This window comes from Glycine max, chromosome 18 (assembly GCF_000004515.6).
Source record: "Glycine max cultivar Williams 82 chromosome 18, Glycine_max_v4.0, whole genome shotgun sequence".
In the NCBI taxonomy this organism is placed as follows: Eukaryota; Viridiplantae; Streptophyta; class Magnoliopsida; order Fabales; family Fabaceae; genus Glycine; species Glycine max.
The window spans coordinates 31952204-31978406 of NC_038254.2; the positions used below are offsets into that span (position 1 = coordinate 31952204).

Consider the following 26203-nt stretch of genomic DNA (forward strand, 5'->3'; position numbering starts at 1 on the left):
TCAAAGACTTTCAAAAACATAGAAGAAAGCATTTATGCATGTTCCATAAACCATGAGGAACCACATTATGAACCTAACCAACTCCATCTAAACTCCAAAGGAAAAAAGAAGGCCTCTAGGACCTCGTAGTTGCCATTACAAACCCCATTCCTTTTTCCTCATCGAAAAGTCATGTCTAACAATGCAAAAGTTCTGTCGTACAAGAAACTCCTAAAAGCCTATAACCTTGAAAATCAAGCAAAAAGTACCAAACTTTTGCGCCGTAAACCAATTTTTATTCGCACAAGGTAAAGTATCAATCATCAACAACTTTAGAAAAAGAAAAAAAAAAAAGAAGAGTGTCGTAATTGTGTCAATAGTGACCTCTCCATCAAGGAAAAATTTCCTTCCATCATTTCCTGTGTATGCAAGTACCTATTTTGGAAATTTCATCAGTCACCTAATTTGCTTCCTATTTTGAATTTGAACAGCTTTAACAGTAGAAGAATCATGTGACTCAACCACAAAAATTAAATAAAGAAGAGAGGGGAAATTATTACTTTGTAGTGGCAATGAGTCTGGAGGAGTTGATACCATCAAACCATGCCAAGTCTTATCTATATTCCATCTTCATCAGAAGAGGGTTGGTACTTTCTACCCTGGTTATTGGTCTCTCAGTTCCCTTTTTTGGTAAGTCTTTCTACTTCCTATTCCCATGTCTTGGTTGTTGATCAATTTTACTTTCAAAGGAATTGTCTCTTCAACATTATTTCTTTACATAACCTGGAATCTATTTATATATAGACCAACTAAGGGAACAATTAATTGCATTACTTTCTCATTTCAAAAAATCTTTGTACTGTGACACTATGTATATTAACAACAAATTTAATTTTCCTTTTTTACAGGTCTGGTGATGTCATTGATTGGATCATTACTCACAATGCTTGTTGTAAGTTCCATTCAACTTATCTTATCTGTTCTTACTCCTAGAGTTACTGACCTTAGCATTTTACTAATTAAAACCAACCTTGATGACAGACTTTGATACTACCCTGTGCTTGTTTCCTAAGAATCTTGCGAGGCAAAGTGACACGAACACAGGTATGATGATTTTACTATTAAATTATACAGCTCAATATAAATCATAAATTTATAAGGTTGAGTTGATAACTACTCCCTCTATTTTTTCATCTCTTAACTTTGGAAGATGGTGCACAAATTAAGAAATGTACTAAATATCCTCATTTATATTTTAACTTCCTAATAGGATATTTTTTATTATTTATCTCTCGTTTCCTCACTTAGTGAGATAAGGCTTTGTTGTTGTATTTGTCTCTTGTTTACAATAAATGTGTAAAATATTTAAGAATTAGGTAGAGAAAAGGATACAATTGAAAAATCAACAAATATTTTTGATGCATCACTAATTTATTTCAAACATTACTTGCATAGTGATGATCAACTCTACCTTGACTCAACTTTTGTTTCATATGTCTACAGGCAGCACTTTGCATTACAATTATCATAGTAGGTGTTGTATGTTCTACTTTTGGATCATACTCCGCCCTTGCCGAGATTGTGAAGAGTTTGAGGGGATGAAGTTTTGAGATTCAAGTCCTGGAAGATTAGATATGTGATATGTCTGCCGCTATTTAGTTTGTCCAGATATTTTATCTAGTTTGATTGCACATGAAATGCACCGTTTAAATAAAAAGGAAAGAGAAAGAAATAATAATATAATAATATAATAATACAAACTCTCCCCCCTCAGCTAAAACTCCCGAGACCCTTCTCCCCCTTCCCGAAACTTCCATTTTCTTTTTTGTGCAGCAGCCCACCCCTTCTCAAAGCTAACACTTTTGCCCCAAAATTTAATCTTTCGGTCCTTCACCCATCTCCTCCCATGGTTCCGAAATTTGCAAGCTTTTTACATCTTTGGGTTTTTCCAAGCACGAGAAGGTGACGAGAAAAAGGGGAAAACACTACGCATCTCCTAGGTTTTTCTATTTGATATCTTTAAGGTAAATGTTTACGACCCATTATGTTAGATGAGTATGTTATAGCACTAATTAGTCATGGGCTATGAGAAAAAGAGTTAGAAACTATGTATTAGAGATTATTGTGATTTTCTCGAAACCCTAGGTTTTCCAAAATTGGGGATTTTGTCTAATCCCTTGTACTATTATGTAAATGCTTAGGTTCTGTGAAAAATACAGTGGTTGACCTTCCTAACAGCGGTAGAAGTCAGTGATTGCGTTATTTAGGTGAGTAGCTAATATACTTAGCGATTTCCTTAAAGTTCATTTATGGAGGAACAAGTATACTTCCGAACATATATATTTTTGGTGATCTTTGATATATATTTTGAGATCTTGATAATATACAAGGATGAATGTTGAACTGTTTGTTTAATTTTATTTATGTTGAGTTCATGAAGGATATGTCGTTTGCTACAACGAAGAGATAATATAGCCTATGAGTTGATTTCTCATAGTATAATGATTATATTTCTGTTTGCTACAACGAAGAGATAATGTAGGCTATGAGTTGATTTTTTTTTTATAGTAAATGATATATGTTGTTTGCTACAATGAAAAAATAATGTAGCCTATGAGTTAAATTCTCATAGTATATTTATATGTTGCGTTCGTTGCAACGAAGAGATAATGCAGCCGACGAGCTAAATGCCATAGTTATATAATTACCGTTCACCATAACGAAGAGATAATGTGGTCTATGTGCACATAGTAGAATAAATACTTGATTTTAAAGTAATTATTTTGGGATACCAAGTTATGAGAAGTTCTGAAATGTATATTCTTTGCGTACATGGATTTCTAAAAGCAAGTGTATCTTTCGTTCATTATTTATTTAAATGTAATTTTAATATCTTTTGAAATGGAAGGATTCGTGTTAAATGGTGCTCTCTTTCATGTCTGCTTTGTATATTATGCTCTCACTAAGTCCTTGTGACTTACCCCTTTATGTTATTCTTTTCTCAGATACCCAGTAGTGGAGTAACCGATTTCTTGGGATTTGCTGACACACCCAGGAACTTGATTATCTTTTTGGTAGGTCCCCATTGTGTATGATGGATATTTTTGGTTGTAACTCCAGTATAATGCAGCTATAGGGGCCAGGGTAGTAGGAGATTTAGAGAGAATTCTTGTATTTTGAAATGTAAATGATTCTCTCTTATAGATATGATGATGATGAACTTATAATGTTTTGAGACACTTGGTGATTAGTAATTATAATCCACTTTGTTATTAAATGGATGAGATGAGATACCAGCATCTGGATTTGTCTCTATATGTGTGTGTGTGTGTGTGTGTGTGTGTGTGTGTTCTTTTACAGGTTATGTTGTATAGGATAGGCTGGCCAGACTAAGTGACAAAGTTGGTATCAGAGCCCAGGTTGATAGGTCATATAGCTGCATTGTTTGGTTTGTTATGGAATCTTGTTTGTAACTTGTGTACCCGGGCACAAATTACATGCAAGAGGCTATGACAATCCATGTTAGGCTGGAGTTATTGTCTTAGTGTATGTGATTCCGAGTTGTTTCTCTAGTTCTTCGTAATTAAATCTTTGACCTTTACTATTGTCTTAGGTCAAGATGCCACCCAGGAATAGACGTGTTAATGAGGCAGTTTCTGATGAGGCTTCTGCTCAACCCCAAGATGTAGCTCCAAGAGGCCGTGGACGTGATCGCGGTCGTGGACGGGGAAGACTTGGTAGGGGTGGTGGAATGCCAGAGGTTGAGGTTCCTAGGGCTACACGTGGGAACCCAACACTAGCTCAGTTAACAGCTAATATGCAAAATATACAAGAGATTTTAGGGCGATTAGTTGATGTGGTTGGGGAACGCAGGCAACAACAGGCAGGGGCAACAACAACCTGTTTCTGAGATTGGTCAAGAGGGTGTGCAACATGAGCAGCCCCTGGTTCAGCCCACTGTTGCGGAGGTTCCCTTGAGTGCATTCACAAAGCTTAATCCACCGACTTTCAGCGGCTCAGACATTCATGAGGATCCTCAGACCTTTGTAGATGAGGTGTCATAGATATGTCGAGGTTTAGGTTGCTCCCCTACTCGGATGGTACAATTTGCAGCTTTTCGTTTGCATGATGTAGCAAGGGGATGGTATGAGACTATGCTCCTTGCAAGACCAGCAGGATCACCTCTTTTAGCATGGGATCAGTTTGTCGAGTTGTTCTTAGCTCACTTTTTGCCTCAAAGTGTTAGAGACAATAGAGCACGTGAGTTTGAGACTCTTGTGCAAACTAAAAAGATGTCAATGATGGAGTATAACATCCAATTCATGCGACTTTCCAGATATGCACCACACTTGGTGGCTACTGAGAAGTTACGAGTTCAGAGGTTCTTGGAAGGTTTGAAGAGTTATTTGTTCATGGCAATTGCAGGACATGGTGACATGACTTATGATCAGGCTCTGAATAGGGCTTCAACTATTGAGCGAGGAAACAGAGATAGGGGTAGAAATCCTCATGACTCACGCAAGAGGTTTCGCTCGGATACATCTCGTGGTGGCCATCAGGGCCACGGTGGTGGAGGTTTTAGAGCTGATACAAGTCAGCCTCGGCAAGGTCAACAGGGAGGTCGTCTGCCACAAGTCACTCAAGCTAGTCAGGTAGCTAGTACAACTCATAGTCGGGGTGTTGCACAGCATCGTGCGGCTTCTGTTGGGACCCTTATTACTTGTGCTACATGTGGAAAGACGCATACCGGACCTTGCAGGCAAGGGTCAACAGGTTGCTATCGATGTGGGCAAGTTGGACATTTTGCTAGGAGCTGTCCTATGTCACCTTTTCAGCCATTTTCTAGTGGAGTGGCAACACCCATGGTCCAGATGGGACAATCTAGTGGTTCGGGATCACGTGGACCAAATGGATCATATCGAGGTGGTAGAGGATCAGGAGGCAGAGGACAGGGGCAGACGAGTGGAGGGCAAGCTCATGTGTTCACCTTGACTCGCCAGGATGCTCAAGCATCCAATGCCGTTGTGACAGGTATACTTTGCATAGATTCTTAGGATGCACGTGTTTTGTTTGATTCTGGAGCTACACACTCCTTTATATCTCCTTTCTTTGCAACTACTTTAGGGAGAGACCCATCACCTCTGAGTGAATTTCTGATAGTGGCTACCCCCATGGGTCACTCTTTATTAGCAAATTCAGTGTACAAATCTTGTGAAATTTTGTTAGAAGGAAAATCATTTAAGGTAGATCTTATAGAGCTAGATATGGTAGACTTTGATGTCATATTGGGTATGGATTGGTTGGCTGCTTGCCATGCTACTTTAGATTGTCATAATAAAGTGGTGAAGTTGGATGTGCCTGAGGAACCGACCGTTGTGTTTCAGGGTGATCAAAATTGGTCATCAAGTAATTTGATTTCAGCGGTAAAATCTCACAGGTTGTTGAGGAAGGGTTGTCAAGGTTACCTGGCGATGGTAAAAGATGTCAATGTGCCGGTAGCAGAGTTGGGGCAGGTCCCGGTGGTATGTGAGTACCCTGATGTTTTTCCTGAGGAGTTACCTGGTATACCGCTAGATAGGGAAGTAGAGTTTGGCATTGATTTGCTTCCAGGAACTCAACACATATCTATACCTCCATATCGGATGGCTCCAACTAAACTTAATGAGTTAAGGGAGCAATTGAAGGATCTTCTTGACAAAGGTTTCATTCGTCCTAGTTGTTCCCCTTGGGGTGCACCAGTCTTGTTTGTCAAGAAGAAAGATGGTTCACTTTGTTTATGTATCGACTATCGAAAATTAAACAAGGTGACTGTGAAGAATAAATATCCTCTACCCTGTATTGATAATTTGTTTGATCAACTTCAAGGATCTCAATGTTTCTCAAAGATTGACTTGAGAGCTGGATACCACCAGTTGAAGATAAAGGTAGAGGATATTCCTAAGACAGCTTTCCGCACTCGATATGGACATTATAAGTTTTTGGTGATGTCTTTTGGATTAACTAATGCTCCTGCAGTTTTTATGGACTTGATGAATCGAGTCTTCAATTCATTCTTGGACCACTTTGTGATAGTTTCCATTGATGATATTTTGGTGTATTCTAAAAGTAAAGAGGAACATGAGCAACACTTGAGGTTAGCCTTACAAACCTTGAGGGAACATAAGTTGTATGCAAAGTTCTCTAAATGTGAATTCTGGTTTGATAGTGTGGCCTTTTTAGGTCATGTGGTATCTAAGGATGGTATAAGCGTAGATATGAAGAAAGTGGAAGCAATTCAAAGTTGGCCTAGGCCTACATCAGTGTTAGAAATTCGTAGTTTCCATGGACTTGCTGGATACTACCGTTGGTTCATTAAGGATTTTTCGAGACTTGTAGCTCCTCTAACCAGACTAACATATAAGCAAGTGGCATTCCAATGGAATGATGCATGTGAGCAAGGTTTTCGACAGCTAAAGGATTGCTTGACATCTGCACCTGTCTTAGCCTTACCTTTGGGTGGTGGAGGTTATGTGGTTTATTGTGATGCATCGAGGATTGGACTGGGGTGTGTCTTGATGCAACATGGGAGGGCGATTGCTTATGCTTCTAGACAACTCAAGAGGCATGAACAAAACTATCCTACACATGATCTAGAGATGGCAGCAGTAATCTTTGCTCTTAAGATTTGGAGGCATTACCGATATGGTGAGACTTGTGAGATCTACACGGATCATAAGAGTCTTAAGTGTTGCAGATGCTCTGAGTAGAAAGTCTATGGATAGCTTAGCTCACATTGTTGAAGTTAGGAGACCAGCAGTGAAGGAGTTTCAAGATCTTGTCGTTAGTGGAATAAGGTTTGAGGTCGCGGGCACTGAATCACTTTTAGCCCATGTTCATGCTTGTTCCACTTTAGTGGATACCATCAAGGTCACTCAAAGTGAAGACCCTCACTTAAGGAAGATTGTGGAGGAGACTCAAGCAGGAAAGGTTTCTGATTTTGTAGTTGATTCTGAAGGTGTGTTACATTTTTGGGACTCGCCTATGTGTTCCTAATTCAGGAGGCCTGAGGGAAAAGATTATGGAGGAAGTTCATTATTCCTCTTATACTATTCACCCAGGTTCTACTAAAATGTATCAAGACTTGAAAGAGTTCTTTTGGTGGGAAGGGCTGAAAAAGGATATAGCTGAATTTGTATCTAGATGTCTAGTATGTCAACAAGTTAAAGTAGAGCATCAAAAGCCCGCAGGTTTGTTTCAGCGAATTGATATACCTGAATGGAAGTGGGAAAGGATTACTATGGATTTTGTGACGGGGTTACCTAAAACCTTAAAGGGTTATGACTCAGTTTGGGTGATTGTAGATCGATTGACTAAGTCAGCGCACTTTTTGCCTGTGAAAACTACCTACTCAGCAACTCAATATGCCAAGATTTATTTAGAGAGGATAGTGTCCTTGCATGGAGTGCCATTGTTCATCATATCAGATCGGGGCCCTCAGTTCACAGCTCAATTTTGGAAATCTTTCCAACTGGCCTTAGGGACTAGATTAGATTTGAGTGCTGCTTTTCACCCTCAGACTGATGGTCAATCAGAAAGAAGAATACAAATCCTAGAAGATATGTTGCGCGCTTGCATGCTTGATTTTGGAGGTAGTTGGGATCAATACTTGCCTTTGGCAGAGTTTGCTTATAATAACCGTTATCAATCTAGTATTCATATGGCACCTTTTGAGGCCTTGTATGGAAGGCGTTGTAGATCACCGATTGGATGGTTTGAAGTTGGAGAGCCTAGGTTAGTAGGCCCGGATTTAATTCAAGAAGCCGTTGAGAAGGTTAAGATAATTCGAGATCACTTGTTGACTGCTCAGAGTAGACAAAGTCTTATTCAGATCAGAGATGCTGACCTTTAGAGTTTAGTGTAGGAGAACATGTATTTTTGCGTGTGTCTCCCATGAAAGGTATCTTATGTTTTGGTCGCAAGGGTAAACTTAGCCCCAGGTTTATTGGTCCTTTTGAGATTCTAGAGAGGGTGGGGCAAGTGGCTTATCGTTTAGCCCTCCCGCCAGATCTATCAAGTGATCACCCAGTATTTAATGTGTCGATGCTTCGAAAATATGTTCATGACCCTTCTCACATTATTCAACTTCAGTCAGCGCAACTTGATGAGAATCTCAGTTATACAGAACAACCAGTGGCTATAATGGACAAACGTGTGAAACGTTTACGTTCTAAGGATGTTGTATCAGTGAAAGTGGCTTGGAGAGGGCCAGCAGGAGAGGAGATGACTTGGGAACCATAAATCATTATGCGTGAGAAGTATCCTCACTTGTTTGAAACTCAAGGTTAGTCATAGATCAAAATTCGAGGACGAATTTTTTTCAAGGGGGACGAATGAAATGCACCGTTTAAATAAAAAGGAAAGAGAAAGAAATAATAATATAATAATACAAACTCTCCCCCCTCAGCTAAAACTCCCGAGACCCTTTTCCCCCTTCCTGAAACTTCCATTTTCTTTTTTGTGCAGTAGCCCACCCCCTCTCAAAGCTAACACTTTTGCCCCAAAATTTAATCTTTCGGTCCTTCACCCATCTCCTCCCATGGTTTTGAAATTTGCAAGCTTTTTACATTTTTGGGTTTTTCCAAGCACGAGAAGGTGACGGGAAAAAGGGGAAAACACTACGCATCTCCTAGGTTTTTCTATTTGATCTCTTTAAGGTAAATGTTTACGACCCATTATGTTAGATGAGTATGTTATAGCACTAATTAGTCATGGGCTATGAGAAAAAGAGTTAGAAACTATGTATTAGAGATTATTGTGATTTTCTCGAAACCCTAGGTTTGCCAAAATTGGGGATTTTGTCTAATCCCTTGTTCTATTATGTAAATGCTTAGGTTCTGTGGAAAATACAGTGGTTGACCTTCCTAACAGCGGTAGAAGTCAGTGATTGCGTTATTTAGGTGAGTAGCTAATATACTTAGCGATTTCCTTAAAGTTCATTTATGGAGGAACAAGTATACTTCCGAACATATATATTTTTGGTGAGCTTTGATATATATTTTGAGATCTTGATAATATATAAGGATGAATGTTGAACTATTTGTTTAATTTTATTTATGTTGAGTTCATGAAGGATATGCCGTTTGCTACAACGAAGAGATAATATAGCCTATGAGTTGATTTCTCATAGTATAATGATTATATTTCTGTTTGCTACAACGAAGAGATAATGTAGCCTATGAGTTGATTTTTTTTATAGTAAATGATATATGTTGTTTGCTACAACGAAGAGATAATGTAGCCTATGAGTTAAATTCTCATAGTATATTTATATGTTGCATTCGTTGCAACGAAGAGATAATGCAGCCGACGAGCTAAATGCCATAGTTATATAATTATTGTTCACCATAACGAAGAGACAATGTGGTCTATGTGCACATAGTAGAATAAATACTTGATTTTAAAGTAATTATTTTGGGATACCAAGTTATGAGAAGTTCAGAAATGTATATTCTTTGCGTACATGGATTTCTAAAAGCAAGTGTATCTTTTGTTCATTATTTATTTAAATGTAATTTTAATATCTTTTGAAATGGAAGGATTCATGTTAAATGGTGCTGTCTTTCATGTCTGCTTTGTATATTATGCTCTCACTAAGTCCTTGTGACTTACTCCTTTATGTTATTCTTTTCTCAGATACCCAGTAGTGGAGTAACCGATTTCTTGGGATTTGCTGACACACCCAGGAACTTGATTATCTTTTTGGTAGGTCCCCATTGTGTATGATGGATATTTTTGGTTGTAACTCCAGTATAGTGCAGCTATAGGGGCCAGGGTAGTAGGAGATTTAGAGAGAATTCTTGTATTTTGAAATGTAAATGATTCTCTCTTATAGATATGATGATGATGAACTTATGATGTTTTGAGACACTTGGTGATTAGTAATTATAATCGACTTTGCTATTAAATGGATGAGATGAGATACCAGCATCTGGATTTGTCTAAATATATATATATATATATATATATATATATATATATATATATATATATATATATATATATATAGTGTTCTTTTACAGGTTATGTTGTATAGGATAGGCTGGCCAGACTAAGGAAGTCATAGTCTGTGCGTCGGTCATGTCTCAAGAGTGGGTCGTTACAACACATCCACAATTTTAAGTCAATTTTTTGCTTGCCATGACTTTTCCAATCTGTTTATTTGTGGTTTTTCTGATCCCCTGTTACCTTACCATAAAAAGTTTTGCTCATGTTTGAAATATTGGTAATCATAGAGTGTGGCAGAGGAAACACCTAAGAGTTTGTAAGAAGCGATCAAATGAACTTGTTGAAGAGATTTTTTATTTCTATGTTCAAAGTGTCTAGTGCAATCTTTTGTTGATGATAAAGGATATTTATAACCATTTAATGCAGCAAATGCAATATAGAGTACTTAGTCACCAAAAGGGCTCCAACATAAATTATAGCACAATGAATAGGTAGTGTCTTCAATTTTTCATTCAAGACAGCAATGTTTGTTAGGCTTAATGCATGCAGCTCATACTTAGTTGCCTAACCTTACTTTGTTACTTTGTTCGTTCTTCATAATTTATGGAGAATAAAGGCATGGTTGGCATGTTGAATAAACTTTCTAATCATAAAATTTCAAGTTATAACACATTATTTTCACTAACCTGCGCTCATTCATCTTAGTTTTTAATCATAAATTTTCCAAGACTTTTGGTTTTATTATTCTTTTAAGAATCATAATTAAATTAACATCAACAGAGAATGCATGTACCTGCAGGAAGCCATAAATGACAAAAAAAGGCTCACAAAAACATTGGTTATGTGAGTTGTCTTAATGGAAGATATACCTTTGCTTTCAATGTACTCAATGACGATCCTAGTGACAGACCAGCAATTGTGCCCCCACTGAGAATTAATAAATGTATGATGTTAAATAGATGAAAATGCAATTAACTATGATTTAAATCAAACACAGTTAGGAAAGACGGCAAGCAACAAATTAGCCATGCAAACTTATAACCTTAAAAATCTTGTCATCACAGGTAAATTTAATTTAGCTAATTACGTAAAATTTAGAAAAATTACGATTAGAGTATTATTTACAACTTATCCCATTAATAAATTTTGTTTGCACAAACTTACATTCCTTTTATTTTTTTATTTTTTTTATAAGAAGACATAAGATTATACCAAAATTAATAATTACAAAATTTTGATACAGTTCCTTAAATATTTTTGCGCTTCTTGTATTAGAGTTAGAGTTTCGCCTAACAATTTGCATAATAAAAAATTTTGTTAAAAGTTTTCATACTTATCAAGGTGAAAACACTAATTCTAACTACATATCATTTCTTTTTTTCTTTTTTACGTACCACACTACATATCATTTCTAAAAATTCTTAAGTAGCTACATCTAAATTTCGCACCATATCTGCATTTTTCCAAAAAAAAAAAAAAACACTCAAGAGAGGTATATACACATTAAATTAGGAGACAAATAAAACAAAAAAGAAAAAAATACTTGCAACATATTTTCAAATCCAATCATTTCAGCACACTTTCTATTTCTAATTCTATAAGTTAAAAATTTACTAAAAAATACAAAATCACGTGATGTTCATTAAATAAGAATATATAAGACTAATATAAGTTTATAATTTGTATCCAAGAGTCAATGCTAATCAATGTTCTTAGGACATTAGTTAATGTATCTACAAAAGTATAGACATGTAAATGTAATCTTTCCTCTAAGTCTGCCACTTCTTCAAGGTTTCCTTAAGTACTCAGTGTTCATATGTTTTGTCGTTTCTGATATGAGTGCAATCACTTCATCGCACCAATTACCAAAGAGATCCAAAAGCCTCTTCTTCTTACCTACTGTAACTCAGACAAATGAATTTGTTTCAATTACAATAACAATTGATACACACAACAAAAGGTAAACATACCTTCTGGGAAAGGGTCACTTGAAGGGGGTTCCCCATGGAAAGCATACCACTGCATCTTGCCATGGCCAACATCTGAAGCAACAAAGTACTGGTTCAAGCCCAAGAACACCCGATACCTTCATGTAATCACCAAAACAGAAACTTTAAATAGTAGAACAGTTTATAACATTGTCCCAACATTTTATTTGGGAATGAAGTACCTTACCCAACGGTATCAATATATGGGGGCACATATCTTGTTAATCCCCTGTAGCATGTGAAACTCGAGTAATTTGCTTCTTGCCGCCCAAAGAGTTTTGAATGCACCTAAGAAAAAAAAACAGAATAGATTGAATGGTAAAAGCAACGAAAAGAAGAAACTCATTTGTTAATAAAGCTAGAAGGGAAGGATGGTATATTTTAATTATTTGGTTCCTTGAACTTAGTTATTTTGGGCTTAAGTAATTATGGGTCATGTTTCTAGAGAATTCTTGTAGTGTTTGGAGTGTCTAGATATTTCTTATGGTTTTAATATTCTGTAGAATACTCTTTGGATCTCTAGAGTTGAGAACTCTCTAGAATTAGTGTGTCTAGAGTTCTCCTTAGTGTAGTATAAATAGAGATGTAATCCTACACATTTGTATCAAGCAAAAATACAAAGTTCTCTCCTCCATAAAGAATTCTCCTTCCTATCAAGTGTCTATTCAAAGTCTCCAATATTCCTAAACACTTTTCCTAAACATAAAAAGCCTTATTTCCAACAAAGTGGTATCAGAGCTTCAAGATCCTCAAAAGATGGCGAATGGAGGTTTTCCTTTCCAAATGCCGATGCTCACAAAGAACAACTATGATAATTGGAGTATCAAGATGAAGGCGCTACTAGGAGCTCAAGATGTGTGGGATATCGTAGAGAATGGCTTCGAGGAGCAAGATGAAGCCTCGCTAAGCCAAGGTGTAAAGGAGACGTTGAAGGAGTCAAGAAAGAGAGACAAGAAAGCTCTCTTTCTCATTTATCAATCGGTGGATGAAGATACATTTGAGAAGATATCCAACGCAACGACGGCCAAAGAAGCATGGGATAAGCTTCAAACTTGCAACAAAGGAGTTGAGCAGGTAAAAAAGATTCGTCTTCAAACTCTTAGAGGTGACTTTGAGCGTTTGTTTATGGAGGAGTCCGAGTCAATTTCTGATTATTTTTCTCGAGTATTGGCCGTAGTCAATCAACTTAAAAGAAATGGTGAAGATGTTGATGAGGTGAAGGTCATGGAAAAAATACTTCGAACTTTAAATCCAAGTTTTGACTTCATTGTTACCAACATTGAAGAAAACAAGGATTTAAAGACCATGACTATTGAGCAACTCATGGGTTCCTTACAAGCATACGAAGAAAAACAAAAGAGAAAAATTAAACAAAAGGAGGCTACAGAGCAACTACTACAACTCAACGTAAAGGAAGCAAACTATGCAAATTACAAGAGCCAAAGAGGACAAGGTCGCGTCCAAGATCGTGGACGTGGACGAGGACATGGAGGAGAAGGAAGAGGTGGTTACAACAACCACTCCAACAAATTCAACAATGGAGAAAGAAGTTGGAATCCACAAGTAACAAGAGGTCGTGGAAGAGGAAATTCATGGTCGAGGTATGACAAATCACAAATCAAGTGTTTCAATTGCAACAAGATTGGTCACTATGCATCCGAGTGTAGATTCTCGAAGAAGGTTGAAGAGAAAGCTAACTTTGTAGAAGAAAAAGGCGGAGAAGAAGAAACTTTGCTACTCGCGTGCCAAAACAAATTTGAAGAGAAAAGAAACAAGTGGTACCTCAACACCGACGCAAGCAACCACATGTGCGGCGATAAAAGCATGTTCGTGGAGATCAATGAAGCGGCAATTGGCGATGTCTCATTTGGAGACGACTCAAAGATACCAGTCAAAGGCAAAGGTAAAATTCTCATACGTTTGAAGAATGAGAGTCATCAATTCATATCCAATGTCTACTATGTGCCTAACATGAAGAATAATATTTTGAGCTTGGGACAATTATTAGAGAAAGGCTATGACATCCATTTGAAAGAACATAGTCTTTTCTTAAGAGATTGTAGACATAACTTGATTGCTAAGGTGCCTATGTCAAAGAATAGAATGTTCCTCTTGAACATTCAAAATGATGTGGCAAAGTGTCTCAAGGCTTGCTATACCGACTCTTCGTGGCTATGGCATCTACGGTTCGGGCACCTCAACTTCGACGGTCTAGAACGTTTAGCGAAGAAGGAGATGGTGAGAGGCTTGCCTAGCATCAACCACCCAGACCAACTTTGCGAAGGATGTCTAATTGGGAAGCAATTTCGTAAAAGTTTTCCAAAGGAATCAACAACAAGAGCAACAAAGCCGCTAGAGCTCATACACACCGATGTCTGTGGACCAATCAAACCCAACTCATTTGGTAAGAATAAGTACTTTCTCCTCTTTATTGATGATTATTCCAGAAAAACCTGGGTTTATTTCTTGAAGGAGAAATCATAAGTGTTTGAAAACTTTAAGAAGTTCAAAGCCCTCGTGGAGAAAGAAAGTGGTCTTTCCATCAAGGCCATGAGATCTGATCGAGGAGGAGAGTTCACTTCAAATAAGTTCAACAAATATTGTGAAGACCATGGAATCCGTCGCCCACTGACAGTGCCAAGATCGCCACAACAAAATGGAGTAGCAGAGAGAAAGAACCGGACCATACTTAACATGGTGCGAAGCATGCTCAAGAGCAAGAAGATGCCGAAGGAGTTTTGGGCTGAAGCAGTGGCATGTGCAGTTTACCTAACAAATCGTTCTCCAACAAGAAGCGTGCATGAGAAGACACCACAAGAAGCATGGAGTGGAAGGAAGCCCGGGATCTCTCACCTCAAAGTGTTTGGAAGCATTGCCTATACCCATGTTCCAGACGAAAAGAGGACAAAGCTTGATGATAAAAGTGAGAAGTACGTGTTTGTGGGTTACGACTCAAGATCCAAGGGGTACAAGCTCTATAATCCAAATAGTAGAAAGATCGTCATAAGTCGCGACGTGGAGTTCGACGAAGAAGATTGTTGGGATTGGAGTGTTCAAGAAGATAAGTATGATTTTCTTCCTTATTTTGAAGAAGATGATGAAATTGAACAACCAATCATAGAGGAACATATTACACCACCTGCCTCACCGACACCAAGGCTGGATGAAACAAGTTCAAGTGAGAGGACACCGCGACTAAGGAGCATTGAAGAGATTTAGGAGGTAACCACAAACCTAAACGACATTAACCTCTTTTGTCTTTTTGGTGATTGTGAGCCTCTAAGCTATCAAGAAGCAGCGGAAAACATAAAGTGGAAAGACGCCATGGACGAAGAAATCAAGTCAATCACGAAGAATGATACGTGGGAACTTACTACACTTCCACGAGGACACAAAGCAATCGGAGTAAGATGGGTGTACAAGGCAAAGAAGAATGCTAAAGGAGATGTGGAGAGATACAAAGCAAGATTGGTGGCTAAAGGCTATAGTCAAAGACAAGGAATTGACTATGATGAGGTATTTGCTCCTGTTGCTCGTCTTGAAACTATTAGACTGATCATTTCTTTGGCAGCCCAAAATAAATGGAAGATCTATCAAATGGATGTGAAGTCAGCCTTCTTGAATGGTTTTCTCGAAGAAGAAGTCTATATTGAGCAACCACTGGGCTATGAAGTAAAAGGGCAAGAAGAAAAAGTCTTGAAGTTGAAGAAGGCGTTGTACGGTCTCAAGCAAGCACCGAGAGCTTGGAATGTTCGAATCGACAAGTACTTTCAAGACAAGAACTTCATCAAGTGTCCATATGAGCATGCACTCTATATCAAAGCGCAAAGTGGAGATATTTTGATTGTGTGTTTGTATGTAGATGACTTGATCTTTACAGGGAACAATCCAAGCATGTTCGAAGAGTTCAAGAAAGATATGTCAAATGAATTTGAGATGACGGATATGGGGCTCATGGCATATTATCTCGGCATCAAAGTAAATCAAGAAGACAAAGGAATTTTCATCACCCAAGAAGGCTATGCCAAAGAAGTCCTTAAGAAGTTCAAGATGGATGACGCCAATCCAGTTGGCACCCCGATGGAATGTGGCAGCAAGTTGAGCAAGCATGAAAAAGGAGAGAATGTGGATCCAACTCTTTACAAAAGTTTGATTGGAAGTTTACGTTACTTGACATGTACAAGGCCGGATATTCTCTATGCTGTAGGAGTAGTAAGTCGCTACATGGAAGCTCCAACCACAACTCACTTCAAGGCGGCAAAGAGAATCCTTCGATACATCAAAGGTACAACAAACTTTGGCTTGCACTATTACTCTTCTGACAATTATAACATTGTTGGCTATAGTGATAGCGATTGGAGTGGAGACTTGGATGATAGAAAGAGCACTACTGGTTTTGTGTTCTTTATGGGAGATACTGCTTTCACTTGGATATCAAAGAAGCAACCAATAGTCACACTATCAACTTGTGAAGCCGAGTATGTCGCTGCCACATCATGCGTTTGTCATGCAATTTGGCTAAGGAACTTGTTGAAAGAGTTAAAAATGCCACAAGAAAAACCTATGGAAATATGTGTTGACAATAAATCAGCACTCGCTTTGGCAAAGAATCCAGTCTTTCATGAAAGAAGTAAGCACATCGACACCCGTTACCACTTCATAAGAGAATACATTGAGAAGAAGGAGGTAAAGTTGAAGTATGTGATGTCTCAAGATCAAGCTGCCGACATTTTCACAAAGCCACTTACGTTGGAAACTTTCGTGAAGCTAAGGAGTATGCTTGGAGTCACAAATCAAGTTTAAGGGGGGATGTTGAAATATAAACTTGATTTGGGCCTAAATTAATTATTTGGTTCCTTGGACTTAGTTATTTTGGGCTTAAGTAATTATGGGTCATGTTTCTAGAGAATTCTTGTAGTGTTTGGAGTGTCTAGATATTTCTTATGGTTTTAATATTCTCTAGAATGCTCTTTGGATCTCTAGAGTTGAGAACTCTCTAGAATTAGTGTGTCTAGAGTTCTCCTTAGAGTAGTATAAATAGAGATGTAATCCTACACATTTGTATCAAGCAAAAATACAAAGTTCTCTCCTCCATAAAGAATTCTCCTTCCTATCAAGTGTCTATTCAAAGTCTCCAATATTCCTAAACACTTTTCCTAAACATAAAAAGCCTTATTTCCAACAATTCCATCTGCTCCTATTAAAATATCACCATCATGTTGCTCTCCATTTTCAAGGATCACTCTAACCTGATGTGAATGAAAAGATAATTCAAAATTGGAAAACCACTAACATAAGTCTTAATCAATCAGAAATTAGTTGTACAGAGAAACTTAAACCTTGTTAGGTTCCTGAATAAAATATTAAGCATCAAATTTTGATGCTGCAAAAGAAAAATGAACAGTAAAACAATTTCCAACACAAACAAATCTTCAATCCAATTTTGTAAGCTGTATAAAAGTGGTTACAAAGAAATCAGCTCGGAATATAACACAAAGAAATCAGCTCAGGAAAATTTACCTCGTGAAGCGCTACCACAAACCGGATCGCAAAGGTGAAACCCTAATCCCAATTCTCCTTTCCCCCTTCCACTTCAATTCAAATCTCTGAGTTGTGGATCCTTATTTTTTCGATTTTTTTTGTACTGCAATTGCTTTCGTTGTGATGGATTCCTTGGTTTCTTCGTGAAGCATCCCACGGGAGACAGAGAAGTGAAAAGATAAAATAATTTTGGAGAAAAAAGCAAAAGACGTGTTGCTGTTTTGGAAAAAAAGCAAAACATGTGTTGCTGTTGAAAAAAAAGTAAAACCCGTATCCAAAACAGGTGTCTAATTTTTAAGCAGGGAAGTGTGATGTGGAAATGCCCAAAAAACCAACAAATTGGACACATGTCATCAGCTGGAGCATGGACATAATAGTAATTTATCTATACTTCTCTTTTATAATATAGGATATAGATAATATTAATTTGGGCTAATAAGTCTTCTAATATTAGTTTTCTTAGTCTGTGTAAAAAGTTCTAAGACGACATAAATTATAGGCTGAGAGAGTACTTCATAACAATGCATTTATTACAAGTCATATTATTTTTTATTATATTACTATTAAATTATTTTATTCTAAATTTTTTAAAAACATTTAAATTAGGATTCATTAAATATTGATTAATAAATATATTCTTAGAATAGTATTAATGAATATATTCTTAATGTTTTTGTATGATTAATAATTATAAAAATAAATTATTAACTATATTATAAAAAGTAACATAATATATATTAATATCAATATGAAAGGGTAACTATATTTTTTTATTTTTAAATAAATCTGTTAGAAATCATTAACAAGTTGTTGGTTCAAATGGAATTAGCTTCGGTCTCCTAAAATAAGATCTCGAGTTCGAGTTTTGTGGATGAAAAAACATGATTGAGAAGGGAAACCACAATAAAATTCGACAAAATAAGGGTTATGTATAATGCTCCAATTGTCGTGAAAGATGAAAAATAAATCCCAAAATAATTATCATTTTAATTTTTTAATGCAACATGATTTATTTTTTTATTTATATCTCTTATAATATTAATTATGGGAAAATAAATCTATAAATAAATTAATGATACTAAAGATAACTTTCTAAAATTGTCACTCTCTTTCATATGTTTATTAATTATTCTTGGTTTGTTTGAAAAACCTATGATGATAATTATTATGGGATAGATGGACTATTTCATAACAACGCATTTACTACACATCATATTAATCCATTATTTCACATGTCTCGTGTCTTAATTCTAGTTTTAATTAGGTATAATGACACCATCAATTGTTGTTATTGGTGATCATTTGTCTTAATTATAGTTTTAATTAGGTATAATGACACCATTAATTATTGTTATTGGTGATCATTTCATGTTCTCACTTTTGTAACCAACTTGATGTCGTTCCTATTTATGGGTTGCTTATTTTCTAATAAAGGACGGACCTTGAATTGAGTTTTAATCACCTTCTAAAGTGTGAAAGTGAAACTCCTTAGTTACTTGAGTGATTCAAGAAATTGGTTTATCAAGGAACACCACCTTGTGTGTGACACCAATTTCGGATGAGTGATTCTTCCAACCACCTTCTTCATTCTCCTTCTTCATCATTCTAAACCATCATTCTCCATCCAACACATTCAAACTTTGAACCAAATCCCTTCCATTCAGCCCTCCATAAACTCGCCACTTTCTCTCTCCTTATCCAGTCCATTTTCTGAATTTTCATACAAGTACAAAAAAACAACCTTTGAAGATCCATCCTTAACCCTTGTGCAAATGGGTTTACATCATTTTGGTAATCAGAGCTTTGGTTCAAGGGTTTTTCAAGACTGCTTGGGCTGAAATTTCTTGGTAACATCCTTCTAATTTTTTCTTTGCCATTTTATATTACCTTGTTCATGCTATTTTTTTTATTGAGGTTGAACCATTGCAAAAATTAGGCCTTTAATTTCATGTTAAAAAAAAAAGGCAGAAACTTATTTTTTAAAAAAATTATTTGGGCTGAATGGTTCATGCTATAATAGCTTTCAAAAATTCTTGAAGGTAATATAATTGGTTATTAGAAGGTTTGAATTACCAAATTCCGAAGTTTAATTCCTTCAAAAAATCCCATTGTGTAGTTGCTGAAATTTTTGTCCTTGTTCTAAGCCTTTGTTAGCCTAACCCTAAGTCTTCTCCTTGTCACAAATTGGTGGTTAAACTTTGTGTCAACTTTCTCTTGAATTGCTTTAGAACTCAAGGAGAATTCTAGAGTGGAAAAAGGAAAGAGTGCACAAAATTGAAAAAAAAGCCATATTTGAGAGATACACTTGAGTGCGGTGAGGTTCTATTTTCTTTATAACTATTATTATTTTTATTTTGAATATGTCAGGTGGTGGTGAACATCATTGGATGGGGCACAAAGATTCTTGTTGGATGCTCTCAATGCTCAAATGCAAAGACTATTGAGAGAACAACGAGGAGTTGTATGAAAGAATTGAGCGATTAGAGAATCATGAACGTCATGAGGAAGAAAGGAGATGAGGAAATGGTGGTGGTCCAAGGCCAAACCGAATTGAAGGAGTCAAGCTCAACATTCCTCCCTTTAAAGGCAAAAGTGATCCGGAGGCATATTTGGAGTGGGAGCTCAAGATAGAGCATATCTTCTCATGTAACACCTATGAGGAGGCCCAAAAATTGAAGCTAGCAGCCATGGAATTCTTGGATTATGCTCTTGTGTGGTGGAACAAATTGCAAAAGGAGAGAGCTAGAAATGAGGAGCCTTTGGTGGAAACTTGGGTTGAGATGAAAAGGATCATGAGGAAGCGGTATGTGCCGGCAAGCTATACTAGGGACTTAAAATTCAAACTTCAAAAGTTGTCCCAAGCCAAGATAGAAGAGGATGAAGAGGTAACTATGGCTAGATTTCTTAGTGGTTTAAATAGTGATATTCGTGATGTTGTTGAGCTGCAAGAATTTGTTGAAATGGAGGATTTGCTTCACAAAACAATCCGAGTAGAGCAACAATTGAAGAGGAAAGGTGTGGCCAAAAGGAGTTTCACTAATTATGGTTCTTCTAGTTGGAAGGACAAGAGTAAAGGGGCTGCCACCTCTAATACAGCACCTATACCATAAAAAACTCCTCCAAAATTCCAAGAACAATCCTCAAAAAAGAGCCGGGATGTGAAGTGTTTTCGGTGCCAAGGCTTGGGACATTATGCATATGAGTTCCCTAACAAGAAAGCCATGATTCTTAGAGATGGAGATTACATTAGTGAGTCCGAAGTTGAAAAGGGAGAAGAGAGTGAGGATGATGAGGAGGAAGTGGAGAAAACACCGGAGGGAGAATTGTTGATGATTAGGCGGTTACTTGGCCATCAATTGAAATCTATGGAGGAAAGTCAAAGAGAAAACATTTTCCACACTAGATGTTTGATCAATGGCAAAGTTTGCATGGTGATCATTGATGGAGGGAGTTGTACCAATATGGCAAGTGAAAGACTTGTGTCTAAATTGAATTTAGTCACAAAACCACATCCTAGGTCGTATAAGCTTCAATGGCTTAGTGAGGATGGAGAGGTGCAAGTAAGGAAGCAAGTGGAGTTGGATATTTCCATTGGAAAGTACAATGATAAGGTGCTTTGTGATGTTGTTCATATGGAGGCCAGCCACTTACTCTTGGGGAGACCATGGCAATTTGATAAGAGGGCTAATCATGATGGTTTCACCAACAAGATCTCTTTCACGCATCAAGGCAAAAAGATAGTGCTCAAACCATTGAGTCCACAAGAAATGTGTGAGGATCAAAGAAAAATGAGAGAGAAAATTCTTCAAGACAAGAGAGAAAAAGAAAAAGAGAGCCAAACACTTGAGAGTTCAAAAAGTAAGGACAAAAAGAGGGAAACACAAGACAGGAAAAAGATGAGTGAAACACTTGAAGTGAGGGAGAATTTTCTAGCTACAAAAGGAGAGGTCAAAGGGTTGTTTCATTCAAAACAGCCCCTATACTTGTTGATTTGCAAAACTTATGTTTTGACCACTAACACTTTTGACAACTTTGAATTTCCTTCTAGTGTGAAAACTCTTTTGCAAGAATTTGAGAATGTGTTTCCATCAAGAGTTCCAAGTAGGTTGCCATCATTGAGGGGAATTGAGCATCAAATTGATCTCATGTCGGGAGCTTATTTGCCTAATAGGCTAGCTTATAGGAGCAACCCTCAAGAGACCAAGGAGATCCAAAGACAAGTGGAAGAACTCATTGGTAAGGGATGGGTAAGAGATAGCAAGAGTCCATGTGCTGTCCCGGTAATTTTGGTTCCAAAAAAAGATGGTTCTTGGAAGATGTGCTCCGATTGTAGAGCTTTAAACAATATTACCATTAAATATAGGTATCCAATACCTAGACTTAATGATTTGCTTGATGAATTACATGGTGCTTGTTTCTTTTCCAAAATTGATTTGAAATGTGGTTACAATCAAATAAGGATTAAAGAAGGAGATGAATCGCTTTCAAAACTAAATATGGATTATATGAATGGTTAGTTATGCCTTTCGGTTTGACTAATACACCATGCACTTTTATGAGATTAATGAACCATGTTTTGAGAGAATTCATTGGTAAATTTGTGGTGGTGTACTTTGATGATATCCTTGTTTATAGAACAACCCTTGATTTGCATGTTGCACACTTAAAATTGGTGTTGTGTGTGCTTAGGAAGGAACAATTGTATGCTAACCTTGAAAAATGCATTTTTTGCAAAGACCACATTGTGTTTCTTGGTTTTTTAGTGAGTTCCAAAGGGGTTCAAGTTGATGAAAGAAAAGGTCAAGACTATCCAAGAGTGGCCTACACCTAAAAGTGTGACCAAGGTGAGAAGTTTTTGTGGCCTAGCAAGTTTTTATAGGCGATTTGTGAAGGATTTTATCACCTTGGCAGCACCTTTGAATGAGGTAATTAAAAAAAATGTTGTTTTCAAATGGGGGGAGAAACAAGAAGAAGCTTTCAATGCTCTTAAGCAAAAGTTAACCAATGCCCCCATACTTGCTTTGCCAAATTTTTCAAAATCTTTTGAAATTGAATGTGATGCTTCAAATGTTGGGATTGGGGCTGTATTGTTACAAGAAGGCCATCCAATTGCTTATTTTAGTGAAAAATTAAGTGGTCCTACCCTTAACTATTATACTTATGATAAGGAGTTGTATGCCTTAGTGAGAGCATTGAAAACATGGCAACACTAACTTTATCCTAAGGAGTTTGTGATCCATAGTGACCATGAGTCCCTAAAATACTTAAAGGGACAAGGCAAACTAAAAAAAAGGCATGCCAAATGGGTGGAATTTCTTGAGCAATTCCCTTATGTTATTAAACATAAAAAGGGAAAAGGAAATATTGTTGTGGATGCCTTGTCAAGGAGGCACTTTTTGCTTTATATGCTTGAAACAAAAATGATTGGATTTGATTGCTTGAAAGAAATGTATGAAGGAGATGACACCTTTGGTGAAATCTTCAAAAATTGTGAAAAGTTTTCTAAAGATGGTTTTTATAGATATGAGGGCTACCTTTTCAAAGAAAATAAATTATGTGTGCCCAAGTGTTCTACTAGAAACTTGCTTGTGAGCGAAGCCCATGAAGGTGAGTTGATGGGGCATTTTGGGGTCCAAAAGACCTTAGATACATTGAAAGAGCATTTTTATTGGCCTAACATGAAGAAAGATGTGCAGAACTTTGGTGAGCGATGTATTGTTTGCAAAAAGGCCAAGTCAAAGGTAATGCCTCATGGTTTATATACCCCTTTACCAATTCCCGATTCTCCATGGATTGATTTATCAATGGACTTTGTTTTAGGGCTGCCTAGAAAAAGTAATGGTAAGAATTCCATATTTGTTGTTGTTGATAGGTTTTCTAAAATGGCTCATTTTATTCTTTGTAGGAAATTTGATGATGCTAATGATGTGGCGGATTTGTTCTTCAAAGAAGTGGTGAAACTCCATGGATTACCAAGAAGCATTGTTAGTGATAGGGACTCCAAGTTCCTAAGCCATTTTTGGAGGACCTTATGGGGAAAGTTGGGTACTAAGTTACTATTTTCTACTACTTGTCACCCTCAAACAGATGAACAAATAGAGGTCATGAATAGGACTTTGGGTACCTTGCTAAGGACCATTTTGAAAAAGAATATTAAAAATTGGGAAGTTTGCTTACCTCACATTGAATTTGCTTATAATAGGGTTATGCGTAGCACCACTAGTTGTTCTCTTTTTGAGGTTGTTTATGGTTTCAATCCACTAACTCCTCTTGATTTGTTGCCAATGCCTAATATTTCAGTTTTTAAGCATAAGGAAGGACAAGGCAAAGCGGACTATGTGAAAAAGCTCCATGAAAGAGTTAAGGCCCAAATTGAAAAGAGGAATGAGAGCTATGCTAGACAAGCAAACAAGGGGCACAAAAAAGTTGTTTTACAACCTGGAGATTGGGTTTGGGTTCACATGAGAAAGGAGAGGTTTTCATAGCAAAGGAAATCCAAGCTTCAACCAAGAGGGAATGGTCCATTTCAAGTACCTGAAAGGATAAATGACAATGCATACAAGATTGAATTGCCCGGTGAGTATAATGTGAGTACTACATTTAATGTGTCTAACTTAGCTCTTTTTGATGCAGATGGAGAAGTCGATTTGAGGAAAAATCCTTTTGAAGAGGGAGAGAGTGATGAGGACATGGCAAGGACTAAGGGCAAGGAACCTTTAGAAGGACTTGGAGGACCTATGACAAGGGTTGGAACAAAGAAGGCCAAGGAAGCTCTTCAACACGTGTTAACCATGCTATTTGAATTTAGGCCCAAGTTACAAGTGGAGAAGTTTCGGATTGTCAATTGCACCATGTTCCAAGAAGAGTAGAGGGTGCCACCTTTGTTGAGTTTTTTTATTAGCATTTTGTTAGTTGAAATAAAGGCCCAAACTTGTGTTAAAGTGGCTGTCAATTCTCTTTGGATTTGCACCACCTATGGACTTGTTTTAATTTGAAGAAATAAAGGTTTAATAAGGTGGAAACTCTAGGCTTGTGGCTGCCTCTTGGCTGACCAGGAGTTGTGCATTATTTCACATGTCTCGTGTCTTAATTCTAGTTTTAATTAGGTATAATGACACCATCAATTGTTGTTATTGGTGATCATTTTTCTTAATTATAGTTTTAATTAGGTATAATGACACCATTAATTGTTGTTATTGGTGATCATTTCATCTTCTCACTTTTGTAACCAACTTGATGTCGTTCCTATTTATGGGTTGCTTAGTTTCTAATAAAGGACGGACCTTGAATTGAGTTTTAATAACCTTCTAAAGTGTGACAGTGAAACTCCTTTGTTACTTGAGTGATTCAAGAAATTGGTTTATCAAGGAACACCACCTTGTGTGTGACACCAATTTCGGATGAGTGATTCTTCCAACCACCTTCTTCATTCTCCTTCTTCATCATTCTAAACCATCATTCTCCATCCAACACATTCAAACTTTGAACCAAATCCCTTCCATTCAGCCCTCCATAAACTCGCCACTTTCTCTCTCCTTATCCAGTCCATTTTCTGAATTTTCATACAAGTACAAAAAAAAACCTTTGAAGATCCATCGTCAACCCTTGTGCAAATGGGTTTACATCACCCTCCCAACTTTCAAAGACAAGAAGGTAATTTAAAATTTTCATTATAATATTCAATCATAAAATATAAAATTGCATTCAATAATATAAGTTTTGATTGTCAATTTCTAAGATTGAGTAAGAGAATTAACTTTCTAACATGATTTCTATAATGCTTGACTAAATGTTTTAATTAGATTGTAAGAGTAATTAAATTTGAGGGCTAGTTTAGTGGTAAGGAACATTCCTTGTAACACCGTGTTTTTCAGAATGTCTGGATAAGTGGTTTTAATTAATTGAAAAATGTAATTAAATTTAAATTTAAGGGTTAGTAATTAATTAATTAATTATGAGGTGATTGTTTATGTTGTTTATTTTTATGTTTATGCTTAAACCATGTTCTATGTGTGATTAGTTGATTTTTAGAGTGTTTGAACCTAGGTGAAGGGCCTTGAGTGATGGGAATGAGGTAGGTAAGTTTAGTGAGCCTTGGAGTGGTAAGCATCTTTTCTTCCTCCCTTTGACTCCATTTTTGTTTTTCTCATAGAATTCCCATGGGAGCTCATGAAAAAAGATTTGTTTCCATATTTTTTATCCTATTTGTGGTCATTTTTGGGTTTGGGATAATGTTGTTATGATGGGCTTGCTGTTGGAGTGGATGAAATAGTATACTTGGGAGGGTGAGATTCATGCCAGAACTCCGCTTCACTAAAATGACCCGAGGGTCTCACCTAGTGTGGTATTGTCCTGAGTACCACTTCTATGTTTTGACTTCGAATGGCATGTCAGAGTGTTGAGAACTACTTCTTAAGACTCTTTAGTGTTTATGGGATGAATTATTATTGATGGTGAATCTTGGATCCTTAAGACTGACCATGAGTGAGATGTGGGTAGGGAGCTTTTGTATCTTAAACCTCAAGAAATCCAAGTTTAATGGTTGTTTTTGTGAGTAGGAACATAAGTTGTAGGTGCTCAGAAGGTGTAACACCTTGAAATTTCACTAATTGAAAATCGATGTTTAATGTATTTCTTGTGTTATTTGATTATTTGATTGATTTGGATGAGTTGGGGCATTGTGTGAATTAGCTATGTGTGATTGCCTGATG

General features: G+C 36.9%; 1 protein-coding gene and 1 pseudogene across 1 annotated transcript; both read left to right on the plus strand.

Moving 5' to 3' along the window:
* Positions 1 to 497: 497 nt before the first annotated feature.
* Positions 498 to 1602, plus strand: LOC100813387 (amino acid transporter AVT1B). Its single transcript, XM_041011939.1, has 4 exons — positions 498 to 669; positions 888 to 931; positions 1021 to 1083; positions 1483 to 1602. The coding sequence occupies exons 1-4, from the start codon at positions 552 to 554 to the stop codon at positions 1579 to 1581; spliced, it is 324 nt and encodes a 107-aa protein (XP_040867873.1). The 5' UTR covers positions 498 to 551; the 3' UTR covers positions 1582 to 1602.
* Positions 1603 to 4076: 2474 nt separating this feature from the next.
* On the plus strand, positions 4077 to 8902 carry LOC121173940 (uncharacterized; annotated as a pseudogene).
* The last annotated feature ends 17301 nt before the right edge of the window (positions 8903 to 26203 follow it).